We start from the raw sequence: 22,490 nt of genomic DNA, 5'->3' as shown, positions 1-22,490 counted from the left end.
ACGAGGGTCAATTCAACACTGGATTTGCACAAAAGATTAACATGACGGCACATGCTAGTCGATGAGTTGAATCAACTCCACAGCAACTACATAAAAAAATTGTCCACTAACCGTTCAGAAACGTACAGATGCATTCTATAAGTTGTAACTTCTTCCTGATTCTCTCCATCAGTTTCCGACTCTGGTTTGAAGGCTGAACACCGTTACTGACAATCGTCATTTTGGCTGCGTGAGATTCTCCAGCTTTGTTGTTGAGCAACCGAAGCACAAGCTGTTAAAGCTCCGCCCTCTTCTGGAAAGCGGCCGGTAGCAGCAGCTCATTTGCTTTTAAAGGGACACACACAAAAATTTTTTTGCTCACACTCAAATAGGGGCAAATTTGACAAGCTATAATAAATGATCTGTGGGGTATTTTGAGCTGAAACTTCACAGACACATTCTGTGGACACCAGAGACTTATATTACATCTTGTAAAAGGGCATTAAAGGTCCCCTTTAAAACACACTAGTGTGATAAACAGTGCATTTTTCCATATTTCGTTGAATATTGACATACTGCATAAGCTCAGATCAGTGAGTCTGTCACGTATAGTTTGATTCATGTTTCTTGTTTGTGCCATGCTTTCCTTGCTCCTCATGTTCTCCCTTAGTCTAAGTGTCATGTTCTGATTGGTTGTTTAGGGTCATGTGGTTTTCAGTTCTGTTCTGTCATTGGTTACCTTGTTCCTTGTGTCACTTCCATATTGGTTGTCTTAGTCATGTGTTCACTTAGTTCTTGTATTTAAAACCATTGTCTTCCCCATGTTACTTTGTCATGTATTGTTAATGTAATCCTGCTGTCGGTCATTGTCAAGTCAAGTCTGTTCAAGTCAAATCTGCTCATTGTCAAGTCTGCTCATGTTCTGGTCAAGTGGTTGCTTTGTTTGTTTGTTCACTTTGTTACAATAAACTGCACTTGGGTTCATCAAGCTCGCCTTCAGAGGACTGAACGTTACAGAGGCCTACGAGCAATCAGTTCCAAAAAGAAATACAAAACCTGTCCTAATTGAGAGAAAACTATTTGACAAAAAGATTGAATCCAATATTTGCTGATAATATAGCACAAAAGGTGTTAGAGGGTTTTCAACACAACACAAGGGTTAATTGGAAATTAGGATTTTTCTCCTTTTGAAATCAAATTGTTTTATGTACTATGCAGGCATACTTTAACTTTTACAAATTTTCCAGTCCAAAAAGACATTCAAAATTCAAAATCATGATTATGACATCACAACATGACACATATAAATATTTATTCAGTATTCAGCCACTTGGCTTACTCTGATGAACAACTAGCCAATCAGAACAGAGGTCATTTACATATAGAATTCCTAAATGTACAACTTGTTTGTTTCCTAAGCTTGGTTGCACACAATCTAATCTGAGGACTGACTGTCTGCACTGTCATTTTGCTTGGTGAAATCTGTGTAGTTAATATCCAGTGTATCTACATGGGTTGCTATAGTAATAATGTCAGCATCAGCATGATGCCAAGAGACTTTCTCATATAACAACTGAGAGTAGCTGTCAGTGGAAAGAGAGCACAGAAAACTGGAAACTTTGCCTGTACTCATGTCTGTCATCTCGCTGTGGTGCTGAACTCACAAGATCTGTATAAGAACAGAGACATTTTATGCATTCATGCATACAGTATACTGTGTCCAAAACTGCTGACTCGTTCACTATTCACTACATAGTGAACGTCACATGGTTCGCTAGATGAGGAAAGAGTAAGCGGAAATGAGTGTATTCAGATCAAACAATATTGTGCACTCAGTATGATACTGACAGACACATCTCATACTGAATAATGGAAAAAAAAAAAAATGAAAATTTCGTTTCGAAATCTGATCTAACCTTTCAGACTAAGACATATACTAAAAAATCTTAAAAAAACTTTTATAGTATATAAAAAATATTAACTTTTATTTATTATAGACTTCAAAACTCATATGAATGTAGTGTGGCTCAGGATTGTACACATATGATTGTTGCAAAAAAAATCAAGTCTGATAAAGGAGAAAATGGAAGAGTTGGGAGATGGTAGAAAGCAATCACATAAATCTAAATCGCAATGGTTTTGGTGCCAGACACCTTGACTAACGTTATCAGCGGACTTCAGGGGGGGAAATAAAATGCAAAAAATTCTAGTATATGTCACCCATGTAGTGTATGTGTTCCTCTTATCTGCTCTGTCTTTTTCAGCACTGAGAGATAACCGTATCCAGTTGGTAAAGTCCACGGCTACAGAGCTGATAATCACCATTGCAGGACGTTCAGCTGTCAGATGATGGAGAGTACACCTGTTCCATTTTCACCATGCCTGTACGGACCGCACGAGCCACAGTTACCGTACTTGGTATGTATGTGTGTGTATGTGTGCATTTTCATTCAGGGTGGTATGAATCAGTAGAATTTAATATTGATATACATATATATAGCACATTTCTCATTCCTCTTCTTGTATTTCACTGAAGTCTGAGACTATCATGGGTGTCTTTAGTTTGAAAAAAATATCTGTTTGTTTAATGGCCAACAGCCTTTCAATTAATATATTTTTGTCCCATCTGAAAGCATGGCTTTGCTATTAGATGATTTTGAGAGCTCTCAAAGTGATCTTAGCCACAAATGGCCAATCATTGAAATGGTGACGCAACTGACACCATTAGAAAATTAAAACATTGCTGTCATTCAAACACAGATCTATCTATCTATCTATCTATCTATCTATCTATCTATCTATCTGTCTGTCTGTCTGTCTGTCTGTCTTGAAACATACATCAGCAGTGGTAATTAAGAGGTCAGTAAGTGTGTCAGATGTCAATTCAATAACTGCAGTAACTGGCGGGTTCAGTGAGTTCATATAGTAAAAGATTTGTCAGCATGATTAAAACTGATAAATCCTGAGTTCATGAGTCTTTTTGAAAGATTCATGAAAATAAGAGTCATTTGTTCATGAGTCAGTCTACACTGGTCATGGTGTATGTTTGTTTTTGCATGTAGCCCATGAGACAACTATTTTTTTAGCCATAATGTTGAAGGTTTAATCAAATTTTTATTCACGTTCAATTCAGATTGAAAGGTCACACAAGTAGACACACAAGTAGACACAAGTAGTAGAAGTTTGATATTTGCTAGCAACTGATTTTGGGAGCCATGTTGCAAACCCAAATCATTTAATATCCAAATATACAAGTTGTCATTGATAACTGACATCTGTGCTTCACCTCTTTTGAAAAGCACCAGCCGCTCCTGGTAAGCATGTTTGATGTGACCAGGCCCACACGGAACCTGCACACTTCTCCACATTTCCTGTACTGGTTTGGGGGGGGAAATCTGCATAATTGATTTAAATATGGTAAAATGTGTTAAACAGAGCTGAGAGTACTATACTCTTTTTGGCAGCTAAAAACATTATAAAATTTGCCAAGTTTTTATATAAAAGAACATGCAGTGGGAGGGGGGTGTGAATGATGGACATGTGAATTCTGCAGAAATCTACAGAGCAGATTTCATTTGGTGCAAATTCCATGCAGGCCTAATAATAAGTAGCTAGTTGCTGTTGATAGTGAGCCGCTACTTAGGAAAAATAACTGTTTTCATTTTATTTACATTTTATCTACCTGGAATTTAGCCCCTTATGTAGCCAGAATGTAGCCCCTTATTTCCTTCAAATTGCACCTGAAACATGCTATGTTTTTCATTTTACATCTCTGTTTCTCTCACAGGTGTTCCAGGTAAGCCGGTGATAACAGGTTTTGAAGATGCTGTTCAGGAGGGTGGCAAGGTTACTCTCACCTGCACGAGTTCAGGCAGCAAACCTCCTGCTAAACTACACTGGTACCGTGATCAAGAGGAACTACCGGGTACAAACAAACACACACACACTCACAGTCAGGTCATAAATCCACTTTGAACCCAAGTGGTTGCTGTTCAGTAATTACAGTGTTTATTTTGTGTTTGTGTGTGTGTGTGTAGGGCGTCCTGATGTTGTGGAGTCCAACCCTGATGAACCAACCTACACAGTAACCAGCGAGCTCACCCTCACTGTCACAAGAAATGATAACAACGCTCTGATCGCCTGTGCGGTGGATCACCCCTCCATCGCCAATGGAGACAAGAAGACAGAACAGCCACTCAGCGTCTTGTGTAAGACACATGTACAAAAGCCAGAAAGCGTATTTCACACTGCTGTTGTGTAGAGCTGAACGGTATGATGCTATACTACTGTGTGATTTTAGAAATGTCAACCAGCAGAAATTCTGCTATAAAGTTTATACCACAGATGACATACAATATCAGTAGGGTTGGGTACCGAACTCGGTACTTTTAAGGGCACCGACTGAATTACGCTGGTACTACCGAGTATCGATTCACATTAAATCAATCGGTGCCAAATTTGGTACCTGAGAAAGCATCTGTGCGCGAGAGGTACATTAGAGAAAGAGTCCATGCGACGTCACCCCTGCAACTTGTTCAAACACAACACACAGGGCAATGGCTAAACGTTCTGAGGTGTGGTTACATTTCACAAAACTAGATGCAGACTGAGGCAATGCTATTTGCAATATGTCCATAAAAACCTGAAACGCGCTTACTCCAGTCCATATATGATCTATGATCCGAGTTGTGTTCTAAATCTCATCGTGGCGTTCCGTGCAGAAACCGCTCTCATGCGCGCTCCGCATGTTGTCATATTTTCCATGTGTTGTAAGTCAAACTCCAGCTCTGACAGCATCGTGGGGAAAATTAAACAACGCCAGTTTTGTGTTATTGTGCTGAGAAAACACACTCACGGCACATATGTCCAAACGCAACACTGAACTGCAGAGGTGAAGAACAGCGTGAGAAACGGTCTTTTGTCACATTTGAATTCTCCGCTGTAAAGCGATCTCAGCGCACACCTACAGTTTATTTTGTCTAGTGTGTAAAATTACTAAATAAATTAAAAAATGTTCAAAAATTGAGAGGTTTGGACTTATTTTTTCACTGAAATAAATCTTTTTGTTATTATACAGAGAGTAAAGTACCGAAAAAAGGTACCGTTGGGTACCGGCACCAAATTTCAGGTATCGATACTGGTACCGGTACCGGTTAAAATGTGAACGGTACCCAACCCTACATATCAGACAGGTGTTTTCAGTGTAGAGAGCTTGATTTTAACTGGAGCATTTGTGTTTTGATGCATACATTGTGAATACTGTGTAGTTGTGGATTGTTTACAGCTGGCATGCAATGTCACAATGTGCCACCTTGATATAGAAATCAACTGATGACCTATTTATCACCTATTTTACAATGGCTTCAAACTTCAAATCATGCATCCCTAGTTACTGACATTGACATTGTATTCAAAGTAATACATTTGATCAGTTCATGCATTCCCTGCAAATCAAACCCATGACCTTGGCATTGCTGGCACCAACTATTTGTTTCAGCCTGAGCAGGAATGTGTTATAATATATCACTGTTTTTTTATGGTTTTAACACAAGTGCTAAAAAAATCTGAAACAGCTGTTTTGGTGTTGATGTCTGGATTATCATTCAGTTGTTATGAATAATCCTCTCTTTTTGTCTGTGTGCATTAAGTTCCAAATATAAAAATATAATATAAAATAAAAATGCCTTACATTTCTGAAGTATTTAATTCACTGGATTATTCAAAAATATACATTATAATAATATATATATATATATATATATATATACAGTTGCAAGAAAAAGTATGAATAAGTTTAACAAAATAAAAGAGATCATACAAAATGCATGTTATTTTTTATTTAGTACTGTCCTGGGTAAGATATTTTACATTAAAGATGTTTGCATGTTTATAGTCCACAAGAAAAAAAAAATAGCTGAATTTATTAAAATGGCCTCATTCAAAAGTTTGTGAACCATTGGTTCTTAATACTGTGTGTGGTTACCTGGATGATCTACGACTGTTTTTTTGTTTTGTGATGGTTGTTCATGAGTCCCTTGTTTGTCTGAGCAGTTAAACTGAGCTCTGTTCTTCAGAAAAATCCTCCAGGTCCTGCAGATTCTTCAGTTTTCTAGCATTTTTTGCATATTTGAACCCTTTCCAGCAGTGCATGATTTTGAGATCCATCTTTTCACACTGAGGACAAGTGAGGGACTCAAATACAACTATCAAAAAAGGTTCAAACATTCACTGATGCTCCAGAAGGAAACACGATGCATTAAGAGCCAGAGGGGGAAACTTTTTGAATTTGAAGATCAAGGTAAATTGTACTTAATTCGTCTTCCAGGAAACATGCAAGTATCTTCTGTTGCTTCCGAAAGGCAGTACTAAATGAAGAAAAAAAAAAAAAAAAAAAAAATATATATATATATATATATATATATATATTTAAACAAAATAAGATAAATTTTCATCCTGTTCAAAAGTTTTCACCCCCCGGCTCTTAATGCGTCGTGTTTCCTTCTGGAGCATCAGTGAATGTTTGAACCTTTTTTAATAGTTGTGTTTGAGACCCTCAATTGTTCTTAGTGTGAAAAGATGGATCTGAGAATCATACAGTCACTGCTTGAAAACTGAAGAATCTGCAGGACCTGGAGATTTTTTCTGAAGAACGTTGGACAGTTTAACTGTTCAGGACAAGCAAGGGACTCAAGAACAACCATCACAAAACAAAAAAACAGTCGTAGATCATCCAGGTAACCACACACAGTATTAAGAACCAATGGTTCACAAACTTTTGAATGAGGCCATTTTAATAAATTCAGCTATTTTTTTTTTTTTTGTCTTGTGGACTATATATAAACATCTTTTATGTAAAATATCTTACAGTACTAAAAAAATGACATGCATTTTGTATGATCCCTCTTATTTTGTTAAAATTATTCACATTTTCACAGATTCTGCAAGTGGTTCACATACTTTTTCTTGCAACTGTATATAATATATAATTATTTATAATATATAAACATATTTTTTATTGTTTATAAAGCTGAATTTGCCTCATAGTTTCAGTGATTATAATATTAGCCATGCTATGACATAAGATTTTGCTCATACCACCCACCACCAATAGATTAACATGAAGAGAAAAGCACTGCAAACATAGAGAAACAAAAGTGTGTGTTTGTGTTTTTTCTCAGTTTCTCCCAGTGTGTCAATTCATCCTGAGAGTGACCTGCCCAGAGAAGGAGAGAAGTTTTACCTTCAGTGTGTGGGGAACGGAAATCCAGAGTAAGACACACACACACACACACACACACACACACACACACACGCACGCACGCACGCACGCACTCTCTCATTTCCATCCTTGACATTCATGTTTTATGTATGAAGCTAAAAATGGTCAGCCTATTGATCTCCTTTCTCTCTTTTACACACACACACAAACACACAGAGTTCTGTTTGACAGTATTACTGAGATATTTGCCTTGATGTTACATGAGATACAGAGAGAGGGATCAGAGACATCCTTACATAGGGTTGTCTTAAACACAGACCCTCTATGATCTCAGTGAGTTCAACAACTCCCTTTCGGTAGCTAAAGGACGGAACATTATTACCTCAGATATATTTATTACATTTTTAGCTACTTAAGCCTGGTTATATCACATAAATATTTCTCCCTGGAAATTGAAGTTAATGTAATTGAATATCACCCTCTACTGGTGCAGGATCGCATTACAGCTCATTATGGCTCCTGACATCCATTAGTACCACACTGAGAGCTATTCAACCCCTTTTAGACATCCCATAGTGTCTTTCTGTCGCATTTTCTCATTTGATTTTAGTCTCTATCTCTTCCTTACTGGAATGGGAGTACAAATAGGGGGTTGTATCTGAAGAAGATACTCGTAGTATCAGAGGTGGCATTTACAGGGTCCGGAATGATCTTTTGATCTTTTTGCTGCACACACACACACACACACACACACACACACACACACACACACACACACACACACATTGATTTCTATGTTTTATGGGGACTCTCCATAGACAAAATGATTTTTATACTGTACAAACTGTATATTCTATCATGTAACCCTAAACCTACCCTTCACAGAAAACATTCTGCATTTTTACATTTTCAAAAAACATCATTCTGTATGATTTATAAGCTCTTTTCCTCATGGAGACCACAAAATGTCCCCACAAGGTCAAAAATTACTGGTATTATTATCTTTGTTGGGACATTTGATCCCCACAACACAACATGACCAGGACCAGACATGCAGAAATGGTAACACTTTACAATAAGGTTCATTGGTTAAACATTAGTTAATGTATTAACTAACATGAACTAACCATGAGCAATTCATTTGTTACTGTATTTACTAATCTTCGTTAACGTTAGTTAATGAAAATACAGTTATTCATTGTTTGTTCATGTTAGTTCAGTGCATTAACTAATGTTATCAAGATTTTAATAATGTATTAGTAAATGTTGAAATTAACATTAACAAAGATTAATAAATGCTGTATAACTGCAGTTCATTATTAGCTCATGTTAACTAATGTAGATAACTAATGTTAACTAATGAACCTTATTGTAAAGTGTTACCTGCAGAAATATATACATAGTTCAGTCATGAAACTTTAGATGGCACAGGCTGATGGGACCTTAACACAAGCTGATGATAATTACAGCATTAACTACTTGGCACAAGCTGATTGGTCCATGTCACTTCTGCAGCCAATGAGCTTGTTGCTCACACATTTAAATGGCTGGTTACATTCACTATAGCAGTTTGCGCGCTTCAGAGTTCCTCTAAAACTCTCCACCTTCCCCAGTTCCACCTGTATAGATCTGCTATGGGTTATTGATATATGCTATTTGTGCAGCAGCACTATGTCTTACTCGCAGCAGTATACTGGCATATGTATTGGCAGTAGCAAGTTCCTGTACTTGCTCTGCAGCAGCAGCAATAATCAGCAGCAGCAGCAATTCAACAGCAGCGTAGCAGATCTATTCCGCCAAGACCAAATACATTAACATTGTCATATCCATTACCATGTTAACAATCTTCTGAGAGTTGTCATGATATAAATATATATATATATATATATATATATACACACACTATATTGCCAAAAGTATTGGGACACCCCTCCAAATCATTGAATTCAGGTGTTCCAATCACTTCCATGGCCACAGGTGTATAAAATCAAGCACCTAGGCATGCAGACTGCTTCTACAAACATTTGTGAAAGAATGGGTCGCTCTCAGGAGCTCAGTGAATTCAAGCGTGGTACTGTGATAGGTTGCCACCTGTGCAGTGGGTCCATTCATGAAATTTCCTCACTACTAAATATTCCACGGTCAACTGTTAGTGGTATCAAAACAAAGTGGAACAACAGCAACTCAGCCACGAAGTGGTAGGCCACGTAAAATCACAGAGCGGGGTCAGCACATGCTGAGGCGCACAGTACGCAGAAGTCGCTAACTTTCTGTAGAGTCAATAGCTACAGACCTCCAAACTTCGTGTGGCCTTCAGATTAGCTCAAGAACAGTGCGTAGAGAGCTTCATGGAATGGGTTTCCATGGCCGAGCAGCTGCATCCAAGCCTTACATCACCAAGTGCAATGCAAAGCGTCGGATGCAAAGCACGCCGCCACTGGGCTCTAGAGCAGTGGAGACGTGTTCTCTGGAGTGACAAATCACACTTCTCTGTCTGGCAATCCGATGGACGAGTCTGGGTTTGGCAGTTGCCAGGAGAACAGTACTTGGTGGAGGGGGGATTATGGTGTGGGGTTGTTTTTCAGGGGTTGGGCTTGGCCCCTTTGTTCCAGTGAAAGGAACTCTTAATGCTTCAGCATACCAAGACATTTTGGACAATTTCATGCTCCCAACTTTGTGGGAACAGTTTGGGGATCGCCCCTTGCTGTTCCAACATGACTGCGCACCAGTGCACAAAGCAAGGTCCATAAAGACATGGATGAGCGAGTTTGGTGTGGAGGAACTTGACTGGCCTGCACAGAGTTCTGACCTCAACCAATAGAACACCTTTGGGATGAATTAGAGCGGAGACTGTGAGCCAGGCCTTTCTCGCCAACATCACTGCCTGACCTCACAAATGCGCTTCTAGAAGAATGGTCAAAAATTCCCATAAGCACACTCCTAAATCTTGTGGAAAGCCTTCCCAGAAGAGTTGAGGCTGTTATAGCTGCAAAGGGTGGGCTAACTCCATATTAAACTCTACGGATTAAGAATGGGATGTCATTAAAGTTAATGTGCATGTAAAGGCAGGCGTCCCAAAACTTTTGGCAATATAGTGTGTGTATGTATATATATATATATATATATATATATATATATATACTACACAAACATTTGTGATTTTTTAAAAGAAATTAAGGGCCAGATTTACAAACAGCTTGCTTCAGCACAAACCCTCTTTTGGCATTAAAAAACTACTGTCAGGATTTACTAAAGACACTCTTTTTTAGCACTAAAAAGGCGTGGACAGGGTTATTTTTGCGGCTGATCTTATTGCATATGCAGGAGTTTCCCTTTCAATGTACTGGTATTTGTGCCATTATTTATCGGCCCAAAAAAGCATGTCTTAAACAGACGCTAATTTGCGCTGCTCTTGGTAAATTGCATTGGTCATTATGGAAATGATCCAGCTGCGTCTGTGTTCTTTCATTTGCATGTTGTCAGTAGATCACGCACAGTGCTCTCACGCTAATTTGCCCTGTTTAGTAAATGTAGCCCTAATGCTTTTATTCAGCAAGGAGGATGTATTAAATTGATGAAAAGTGACAGTTAAGACATTTACAATGTTACAAAGAATTTCATTTTCAAATAAATGCTGTTCTTTTGGAACTTTCTATTGATCAGTGAATCCTGAAAAAAGTTTCATGGTTTCTACAAAATATATTAAGCAGTGCAACTGTTTACAACATTGATAATAATAAGAAATGTTTCTTGAGCACCAAATCAGCATATTAGAATAATTTCTGAAGGATCATGTGACACTGAAGACTGGAGTAATGATTCTGACTAATGAATCAGCTTTGCCATCAGAAGATTAAATTACATTTTAAACGTATTAAAATAGAAAACAGTTATTTTAAATGGTAAAGAATTTCACAATATTACTGTTTTCAATGAATTTTAGAACAAATTAATGCAGCCTTGGTGAGCATAAGAGACTTCTTTTAAAAACATTTTAAAAAAATCTTACCGCCCCCAAACTCATATGTGTGTGTGTGTGTCATATCATATATTACCCAGTTTCAATGTGAAACCGCTACCTCTCATACAACATCTCTTGCTTGTTTTGCTGCCTTACTGTATTGCAATATAACATATCTCATGACAGAGCTAGAGAAAGAGTAGACTAAAATATTAGTTTAGTCATAACAACACCATTCTATCAACATCAATAAAAATTATATTATTTGGTTTAGTCATGCACTCAAATAATGATTCGCCTGTGTCCTCACCGTAATTCTCTAAATCCCTGTAACACACACAGACACGCTGATTTGGACTCAGAGAAAAAAAGCCACAGTTAGTTTGGCATATGAGGGGATTTTAGAGGTGAAGCGTGTAATTTTTTGATGCTAAAATACTTTCTTTTATCCCAGCAGTAGGTTGACTTCCACAGGAAGTGTGAACATTGTGGCTGTGTGGCGCAATCAAAACATTTCTCTCTTCATTTGAATACCAGACCAGCACAACACAGCAACATTGGCTCAAATAATGGCGGGACTTTGGGGCGGGGTTATCTGTTTGGTTAACCAATGGAAAACAGGGAAATTCAGGAAACTTGTTTGAACACAAACATTGGCCCTGTCCCAAATCCCACTACGCTTGTAGTAGTCCACCCAGAAATTCACGTTTTAATCCTGATTGAGTTAAACGATAGCTGCTGTTTCTGGCCGTTGACTTTTCTGTTTTCTTTTCTGCGTCAAATGAGTGGGTCACAACACTGGTGGTTTGGCTACATGGTTTTCTTTCCCTTCTGATTAACTCGAGCCTGGTTCATTTCACTTGACATGTGACTGAGCTTCGCTGTGTTTGGGACTCTCTCCAGTGCATCCCTCTGTGCTCCTCAGCTCGTTTGATAGTGCGCCAAATTGCAAAACCCTTCAATCTGCTCAATTAAACGACTCTTTCTGCTTTTCTTTTGATGTGAAATTTCAAAAAGCTGTATATGTGGTCTGATTTGTAATGTAATCTCTCTCTCTTTCCCTCTCTCTCTCAGACCGACTACATTTGTGTGGCAGAGGAAAGACGGAGGGCTCCCCCCGCTGGCGAAGGAGGATGGTGCGTTCCTGCGCTTCGAATCACTCAACAAGTCGGATAATGGCGTTTATGAGTGCCAGGCTGATAACGGGATCGGTGTCGGGGATGTATCGCACACTCTCCTGGTTCAAGGTAATTAACGAGAGAGACGAACAACAAGGAGGGAGGAATGGAATGAAGAGGTGTTTTCGTCATCATTTATTTCTTCTGCTGTTTTATGTTTACGTTCACGTCTCTTTTTTCTGAATTTTACTTTCCTTTCTTTTGTTTCTCTTTTTGCATGACGCTCTTTATTTCCTCCATTTTTCCTCTCGTTCATCATCCCTTTCTCCATCCCTCATTTTCTGTTGTCATGTTTTTCTTATTTTTTCCTTCTTCTTCCAAGACCAGGGAGATTCAGACCTCCTTATTCCCACCTTTACTCTCCCTTCATCCTCTGTTTCTCCCACATCTCCTCCTCAAACCTCCCTTTCACCCCCTACTGAAGGTGAAACTCTTCCTCCTCCCTCCTCTTCATCGTCTTTTACTACCGTCCCCACATCCACTCTTCCCATCTCGACTCTCCTTCCTTCTACTTCTGCTCCTCCCACTCTCCCTCCTTCTCCTGAAGTTCCCACCACCTCTCTTTCCAACGCTCTCTTCCCAGATCTCACTCTTCCATCTTCCTCTGTTCCTGCTCGTACCCCTCCCTCACCTCCTTCACCCCCTTCCTCCCCCCCTGCCACTCCATCATCTGTTCCTCGGCTGAATGGAGTGTACACCTTTACAGGTAATCCATTGTGCACACACACACAAACCTAACCACTTATTAACATTCCACTGCAGTGTCACTGATCACAGTTACCGGTTTCTCTGTGTGTGTGTGGGAGGGGATATGGATGAGCATGATTATCTGAGCGCTCTGAGAAGAGACAGCAATGATCGATCATGACAACACAATAATGGCCTTGACTTTTAAACTTCAAAACATTTTACACCAATTAAACTGTATACACAGATGAGATAAAATGGGCTATTTTTTCCATATATCTAATATAATAATAATATTTAATATAATTAAAATAATTACTGTTATTAAAATAATTACTATAATTAAAACACTATTTCAAATGTTTGGGGTCAGTAAATAATAAAGTCTGTAATAAATTTGTTTAAAAGTGACAGTAAAGCGTTTTACATTTTCTATTTATTAAAACAATCCTAAAAAAAATGGTTTCCACAAAAATATTAAAGGGTAAGTTCACCGAAAAAATGAAAATTTTGTCATTAATTACTCACCCTCATGTTGTTCCTCACCCGTAAGACCTTCGTTCATCTTCGGAAAACAAATTAAGACATTTTTGATAAAATCCAATGGCTCAGTGAGGCCTGCATTCCCAGCAAGTTAATTTAGACTTTCAAATGCCCAGAAAGGTACTAAAGACATTTTTAAAACAGTCCATGTGACTACAGTGGTTCGACCTTAATGTTATGAAGTGACGAGAATGCTTTTTGTGCGCCAAAAAAAAAAAAAAAAAAAAAAAACGACTTTATTCAACAATAGTGACTTTATTCAAGGGCGTCTTCAAAACACTGCTTTATGAAGCTTCAATGCTTTACGAACCTTTTGTTTCGAATCAGTGGTTCGGTGCACTGCTAAAGTCACGTGAACCATTGAAATTTCGAAACACTTATAAGGTAACAAAGCCTCGTTAACTGAAATAAAAAAAATGTAACTTTGGCAGTTTGAGATAGTTTGATACACGCTCCAAACCACTGATTCAAAACAAAAGATTCGTAAAGCTTCAAAGCTTCATGAAGCAGTGTTTTGAAATCACCCTTCACTATATATTGTTGAATAAAGTTGTTATTTTATGTTTTTTGGTGCACAAAAAGTATTTTTGTCACTTCATAACAATAAGATTAAACCACTGTAGTCACATGAACTGTTTAAATATATCTTTAGTACCATTCTGGGCGTTTAATAGTCTAAATTAATTTGCTGGGAATGCAGGCCTCACTGAGCCATCGGATTTTATCAAAAATATCTTAATTTGTGTTCTGAAGATGAACGAAGGTCTTATGGGTTTGGAACGACATGAGGGTGAGTAATTAATGACTGAATTTTCATTTTTGGGTGAACTAACCCTTTAAGCAGCACAACTGTTTTCAGCTTGATAATAATAAGAAATGTTTCTTGAGCAGCAAATCAGCATATTAGAATGATTTCTGAAGGATCATGTGACACTGAAGACTGGAGTAATGATGCTGAAAATTCAGCTTTGCATCACAGGAATAAATTATGTTTTAAAATATATTGAAATAGAAAACAGTTGTTTTAAATTGTATTTCACAATATTACTGTATTTACTGTATTTTTGATCAAATAAATGCAGCCTGAGTGAGCATAAGAGACTTCTTTAAAAAACATTAAAAAATCTTACCGACCCCAAACTTTTTTCCTGCTAACATTGTATATAAAATGGTAATGACTTAAAGACAGAATTTTGAGTGTGCCCAGTTAAAGGGCAGTTCACCCCAAAATGAAGCTTTTTTCATTTACTCACCCTCATGTTGATCCAAACCAATATGACTTATTTCTTTCATAGAACAGAAAAGGCTAATGTTTAGGTGAATATAATAAATGTGAATGATAACTCTGCCTGTCAAGCTTCATTAATGACAAAAACACAATGAAAGTAGCATAAAAAGTATGTCATAAAACCATTAATCATTATTCATTGAAAATACAATGGAACTTTTCTTCAGTTACATTTGTGAATGAATCATTTGATTTAGTTTACCAAATGATTTGTTCATGATTTGGACTGATTCGGTTCTTAAGTTCTGTTCATTGACTCTGGTTGTAATGGTTTAGATAAAGATTATTAGTAGGTAACTAGTAGTAGGTCTATTCCTCGCACAAAAATTTTGTATCACTTTTGAAGCACATATGATGCTTTCTGTGTTTTTCAAAGCTTGACATCCCCAGTTCTCATTTACATACAGGATATTCTTCATGTGTGTTTTATTGTTCCACAGAAAAAAGTCATACAGGTTTAGAACCTGAGGGTGAGGAAATGGTGACAGAATTTCCATTATTAAGTGAAATGTTCCTTCTAATGCATGTAATGTAGACTAACAATTTTGTAAAAAAAAAAAAAAAAAAAAAGCACAGATGTGTAGACCCTCCCTCGCCCAAAGCACTTGAGTACTCACTTGATTCATCTTTCACATATCAGTGTAGACAAAACGACCAAAATGCCCCTTCCTAGGTGTGTGGGTGGAACAGCTTGAATGTGTCACTTCATAATAATGCAGGTTATGTTTGTGCGTGTGAAAAAGATAGAGATGTATATTGAGATCTCCTGTGCCGTATCAGAGAAGCATGTTGAGTAGCATCTGCTGTCGGCTTTGACTGTAATGCAGGATTTAACCAGACACATCTCACGGCAAAGCCTCTGATTATCCAGAAACACAATCTGACACCACACCTTCCCTCCAGCAAACATTCGCTTCAGTTATTTCATTATTTCACTATGTGAAATCCTCTTTAATACTCTTCTGAGATACTTATTTTTTGGTAGCGTTCAGTGAGCGCACACAGACGCACACGCACGCACACTCACGCACATTTTTTTGATCGTTTCTCTTTGTTCCTTCTCTTGCTTCACATCTCGTGCTTCCACACATGTGGTCCTCATCCATCCATCCATCCATCCACTCATCCATCCACCCATCCATTCATCCCTTCATCCTCTTGAGAAGAAGCCGGAGTGAACGCTGCAGGTATTGTCACCTCTCTCTCTCTAACTTTCTCTCTTTTTCTTTATTTTCCTCCTTTTTTCTTTCAGTATTGCCCTGTCTTTTTTTGTGCATCTTTGAATGAATCTCTGTCTCTCTTTTACTCCTCTATCTCTCTTTCATCAGCCTGTTTGTCTCAATTTATGATGAATCTGGGTGTTTTTTTTAGCTACAACTCTCTGTTGAATTGCTCTATCATTATGAACATAGTTAATGGTGCAGGAACGTTGTTCATGAAGGCAAAACATTTGATATTACATGGAAAACTATTAATATCAGTGCAAATTTGTTGGTTCATTGAAAGCTTAGAACTGAATTAGACTCACGCTAAAACTGCATTTTCAACCAATTTGAAAACCATCTCGCTTTTGAAGAATGAATGAGATTTATGATTGATGCAAACTTAGTTTTTGCTAGGTCCAACCATCTGTAGTCTGGTGAAGAAGCAAAACTAATTCAAAGCATCAGCAGTGAATCAGTTGAACCTGCATGCATCTTCCCATGTCATCAATCGGGACATTTTCAGACCCTGGCTGATAAGGAGTACCGATTTATGTCACTTTGCACACTGCAAGTTCAATTCTGCCCCACTTTGTGCTAATTTAAACCGTAGTACATTTGCATCATCAACATCAGTGCATCACGCAGAGACCATCCTCCAGGGGGGACTACAATCTCTATTCAAAAATGTGCAACACCGTGGGAACCCAACGGGGGGCCAGAGGCTGATCTATTTGTATGGATATCAAAGGAGATGCCTTAATGCCCTGAATAAACTATTTTTGTGTCAATTCAAACTGTTTATCTCATGATAAATAGATTGCCTTGCTGCTAATCTTTAGCGTGTTTACCATAACAGTTTAGAGAAAGCTATATTTGAAGTTTGCCACAAAAAATTAGCAATTTATAAGAGGTTTAATGGTGCGTTCAAGTCATGTCGGGAAGAACGTATTTACAACCTGAATGCACATGAACGTCACCACAATGTCGTAAATAAGAGTGGGAAGCTCGGGATTTTCTGTAAGCCCTGATCTGTACAAGTTAGGGGCATGTCAGTGAGATAGTGTTGTATTCAAGACCACCTAATCCAAGACCAAGGCAAGGCGAGACCGAGTCAAGACCAAGACCAGATCAGCACTCAAATTCATCTGAAAGATCCACATTTACTGCCTGAGAAATGTCATAGTTTTCATCAATAAATACAATTAGAATAATATGACACTATATAGAGCTGTTAACAATCAAATTAAATCACTAACAGCAAAATTCATCGTTGCACTGCAGAGGTGGCACAAAAGTTGCATCTGAATTGGTAAGATTACAAATGCCCAAACAATGTTTTGTTTATTGAACGTTTGTATAAAATTGATATCACGTTTGCAATTGTGCTCAAATTTGTGAAAACAGCTTTTTTGCTCTTGTTATATTGTTTTTTGATTAATTTTTTCATATGCTGTAATATAAAAAAATCCAGATCACATACAAGTCATTTTTTGCAACAATATCTTGAATTTTGTGGGCATTTGTATTAATCCCTCATCAGTTTCTGACCCGGCACAACAGTATAAATAAATAATTAAAAATAAGTTACTAATTGCATCTGAAGCAAGAAGTTTTACAGTTTTGAAGTTTTGATGTTAATAAATCAGACAATGCACTGGCGGTTTAGTGATATCCTCAGAATTGTGGTCTTGATCGGTCTTGAAACAAAACGCCGAGTCCTCTTAGTCTGAGACCAAGACAAGACCGAGTACAAAAGCAGTCGAGACCAAGACAAGACCAAGACCTTCAAAAAATGGTCTTAAGACCGGTTTCAAGACCAAGACCTTCAAAAAGTGGTCTTAAGACCAGTCTCAAGACCAAGACCGGTCTCGAGTACTACAACACTACATTGAGAAACACGGCAGAATACAACAATACTGATGGGTATTTAGCAGTGACATCGTCAGGCTTTTCCTGAAGTAAGCTAATTGCCTACACAAAACATGATAGCATTATAATATAACAATATAAAATGTAACGATAAAGTTTACAGTGGCTTCATAAATTAATTAAAAACATAAAAAGCAAACATTCTTTGTTCTTCATTTTCTAGAAGTAGAAGTGCTGTATTTTTTGTGTAGTTAATTAAGAGAAGGTACACCGCCATCTTGCTCCAACGAAAGTGATTTGAACGCACCTGACGTCATAAACACAGCTTTCCAACTTGTAAATACGAACTTCCAAGGAGGACTTGAACGCACCATAATTTCCAGCATTATATATTAATTTTGCCAACATAAAAGACCCCCATCAGAGTCGTTATATGATTAACTTACAAGAGACATGTGATCCAAATTGACTTTTTTTTCTAGACTAAGAGGTTGCAGTCATTACGCAATATAGTGTTGTTAAAAATATTGACTTTTCAATACATATTGATACTGAAATATCTGAAACTCATTTTTCAGAAGAATAGATACACAATACCAGCTGTGCTTTCTCGCTCTCTCATCTCTCTGACAGCGAGCCTGCTTCCCCTCACTCACTCATTTCATTTGCTCTGAAACGTGCTCAGCGTGGGATTGCACGTATTGCACATGATTTTACTCATTCCTGATTTTGTGCTCACACCCAAAGTGCGCAAACATAAAGCCGCCTCTTTTTCACTGCTTATTGGGCTTAAACAGTCAATTACACACAAAATACTGTAAAAAATGCCGGTCTTGGTGAGTATTCACATAAACACAGTCAGTTATGTTTTAAGTGATGGTAAACAGTTGAGAAAGAAAACGCATGTGTAACAGTATAATGCAGTGGTCGGCAATAGGTAGCCCGTGGGCCAAAGCTGGCCTGCCAGCAATAACATCTAGCCCGTGCCCGCAGCCAGATTATCTTGATAGTGGCTGGTTCTGAAATAGAACACTACACTGAACGCGACAAACCGTCCACTGCAAAGCACTTAGACTACGTCAGAAACAGAACGGGGAATCAGTTTACTGTCGGGAATGTGTTGTGTTGCGTGACTCGCGTCGCACCGCACTGCATCCAGTGTAGACAATATTACTGATTATAATGGCTTCTATTATTATCCGGTGTAGACATGGTGTTATATTCTTTGAAAATAGCGAACATGCTATTAATGGGCTTATTCAAGTCCTCTTTTATTTTTATTTTAAGTCCTCTTAGTTATTTTTTATCCATTCTGCATCTCCCACATATGTGTGTTTTAGCAAGGCGGTCTGTGTTGCAAGTTGGTGAATGAAGATACTTGCCAGGTCACTACTCCACTTTATTAATTTATCCAGTGTAAAACCCGGACACTGCCACACAAATGTGGCTTTTTGTTAATGACTGTCCTACTACAGGATTTAACACAGATTAACAGCTCACTACCAGTTACAAAAGACACTGTAACAGTCTGTCACAGGCAATTCTAGTTGCATTTTTCATCAGTTAATTTAAATGATCCTTTGACTATGTTCTGGCCTGCCATCTAGTGGCGAAAATTTTTTTTGGCCCGATGCCAAACTTAATTGCCGATCCCTGGTATAATGGATCCGTGTGTCAGGTTTTAAAGTAACAGCAGCCTAATATACCTGTTGCCAAATTATGAGATAATATTAAAAATATCTATATGGCAGTTTTTCCCCATGGTATCGATGTCAAAATTGTGGCCAGTTAAAAATGCTGAGTGGCTAGTAACATTAGAATTCCACTAGCTACAGTGGCTGGTGAACAAAAAAGATAACGTCAAGCCCTAATTATAGCTAGCTAACAACTTGGGACAAGGAGGCGCCACATATTGGAAAATGTAGTTGCAAAGTTACTCATAGTCAGTAGAATGTCTGTTGGGGGACCATCAAAATAAGGTGTTAGCAGATATTAAGCAGACAGTCTACTAATACTATTACACGAGTTTGTTGACGTGCAGTTGCAAAGTTACTTATAATTAGCAGAATGTCTTAAGTGGACCATCGAAATAAAGTTTTTTGTATTAACATTAACATTTTACTGTCTAAACTAATGAATTAATGCAATTAGTAAAATTGCAATTTGCAAAAGATGCGAAGAATGCAAGATTCTTGCCAAAGTCAATTTCTACTGAGAAAAACAGCAATGAGAAATAAATTAGAAGCAAATCATCATCAACTGCAGATCAGTGTGTCCTCATGAACCGTATCTGGACCGCCATTTTCAAGAGGACTTAAGTATGATTCTTTGGTGTACACTCGAGTTCAGAAAACTCTAATGAAATAAACTGAACTCTGATGTCAGAGAGCTTGATGGTGGTCCTCACCAAAAGCTCTAGTATGAAAATGCCTTTAAATAGCTATAAAGACCTGAAAAAAAATGTTTAAAAAGACATGACTTGTGATGTTTGTCAGTGCATTTGGACATGCAAATATAAGCCACCTTGTAATGATTTTATCACAGTGCATCAATGTCCTGTATTTTTACATTTAGATTACCTTTGCCATCATCTAATGCTCAATTAAAGTTCATCTTATAAAACGCTAATAATTTAATATTACTGTTAAATGTAATCTTGACCAAATCTCCAAATGAATATCCATTTTTATATGGAACATTATGATGTTGTGATGCCTAAATTCACTTGTAGCAATGAAAATGATTGATTTTACTTTTTAATGTGTTATTTTTAATGTATTAATATCAGCCAATAATTATCTTAATGGTATTTTCATATATCAGCGCATCCCTAATTCATAATATTAAGCACTCCTATTTAACTCCATGACCCCTGTAAAAGACATTATCTCTTTTCTTCTTTCCTATACTCTTTCTGTGTTTTTTCCTATTATCTCTTTCTCTCTCCCTCATCTGTTTCTTTTTTTCTCTCTCTGTCCCTCTCAGGGCATCTTGTTGTGTCACTCAGCACTCACTCAGTTCGTCTTCCTTCATCCTCTCTGCTCTCATCTATCGCCCTCGTTTTTTTTCTTCTTCTCCTAAAGCGTGCAAGCGTCAGGGTGACTGTTAACTTGTCTTGTTTTGATGGAGTATTGTTTGAGATGGAGACAGAGATCGTGCAGTGGGTGGAGTGATGGATGTCGTTCACGCTCTCTGAGTCCAGGCAAAATCACTGAAGCTTATGATAGACTCTTTGCTGAAATCTTGCTTTTGATTATTCATGTGTTTCCTTTCAAACAGAGAGGTCAGTGGCTCTTGGGGCTTCACGGTAGATGGAAAATGACACTGTAGTAACTTGCCAGCCCATTATAAATTCTCTACACATTATATTGCACATTTTTTTCCATACATTACCATTTAAAAGTTTGGGGTCAGTAAATTTTTTTTTTTTAAAGAAATTAATATTATTCAGCAAGGACGCATTAAATTGATCAAAAGTAACATCAAAGAGATTTATAATGTTACCATTAAGATTTCCATTTCAATTAAATTCTGTTCTTTTGAACTTTCTATTCATGAATGAATCCTGAAAAAAAAAAAGATCACGGTTTCCACAAAAATGTGAAACAGCACATTTGTTTCAACATTGATTATAATTAATTGAGCAGCAAATCAGCTGATCAGAATGATTTCTGAAGCTGAAAATTCAGCTTTGCCATCACAGGAAAATTTTACATTTTGAAATATATTAAAAAAGCAAGCAGTTATTTTAAATTGTAATACTGTATTTTTGATCAAATAAATGCAATCTTGGTGAGACTTCTTTAAAGTCTTTTATGCTCACCAAACTTTTGAAAGGTAGTGTCTGTGAAATAACAGGAAATTGGACTTGTGCTTCATTTCTGTGTATTTAAATGGGGATAATCTGTCAATGAATGTCAGCTCGTGTGAGATATTTTAGTTCAGATTGCTTGAAAATGTCAAGGGCTCTATTAACGAGGAGAAATCGCTTGAAATTGTTTCTTAAGATAAGCGTTATTGTGCATTAGAGCTGGTAAAAAAAGATTCACAGACGCACTGTGACTCTTTCTCAAGAGAATTTGCAGTTGGAAAAAAATTGATAGTAATATAATTTGAAAGAGCATGTGCAGTATTATCAGAGGAGTTGTATTTTTGTCACTGGGGTTGTTGTGAATAATCAGGCTTCACTTTAATTCAAGTATGAAAACTTTTCTCAAAACCAGATGAAAATTTGCATCAACCTGAATAGTTTTAGCACAAATTTCCACCAGTAATTCAAGTCGTTGTGTCGCATTTAAATTGAAGTATTCTAAGAACATAACTTTTAAAATTCCTATTCCACATTTCCATCCATTGTACAGCCTCTATATAATTCAAAAAAGGACAAAGTGTCCTTTTGTTGTATTTCAAAATATGTGCAGCTTTATGCCATTGCTTAGAGGATCATTGTGCAATCGCATTGTGACTTCCTGAATCCAAATCAGATTGTGAAGATTCCCAACATTACCGTACATGCATGACCTCCGCTGTGTTTGTAAAGACGAGGTAGGGACAAATAAGT

General features: G+C 37.5%; 1 protein-coding gene across 1 annotated transcript in view; it reads left to right on the top strand.

Annotated features, from left to right (window-relative positions):
* The window catches only part of cadm3 (cell adhesion molecule 3), a 76,026-nt gene that overhangs the window by 44,357 nt on the left and 9,179 nt on the right, over positions 1 to 22,490 (top strand). Inside the window, 8 exon segments of the mRNA XM_051863473.1 lie at positions 2,244 to 2,308; positions 2,310 to 2,397; positions 3,767 to 3,904; positions 4,017 to 4,187; positions 7,158 to 7,248; positions 12,234 to 12,406; positions 12,660 to 13,043; positions 16,022 to 16,042. Of these exon segments, the coding sequence (XP_051719433.1) occupies positions 2,244 to 2,308; positions 2,310 to 2,397; positions 3,767 to 3,904; positions 4,017 to 4,187; positions 7,158 to 7,248; positions 12,234 to 12,406; positions 12,660 to 13,043; positions 16,022 to 16,042 (1,131 nt within the window).

Source organism: Ctenopharyngodon idella, chromosome 2 (genome assembly GCF_019924925.1).
Source record: "Ctenopharyngodon idella isolate HZGC_01 chromosome 2, HZGC01, whole genome shotgun sequence".
In the NCBI taxonomy this organism is placed as follows: domain Eukaryota; kingdom Metazoa; phylum Chordata; class Actinopteri; order Cypriniformes; family Xenocyprididae; genus Ctenopharyngodon; species Ctenopharyngodon idella.
The sequence above is the reverse complement of the archived record's forward strand: the minus strand, read 5'-3'. Positions and strand labels throughout refer to the sequence as shown.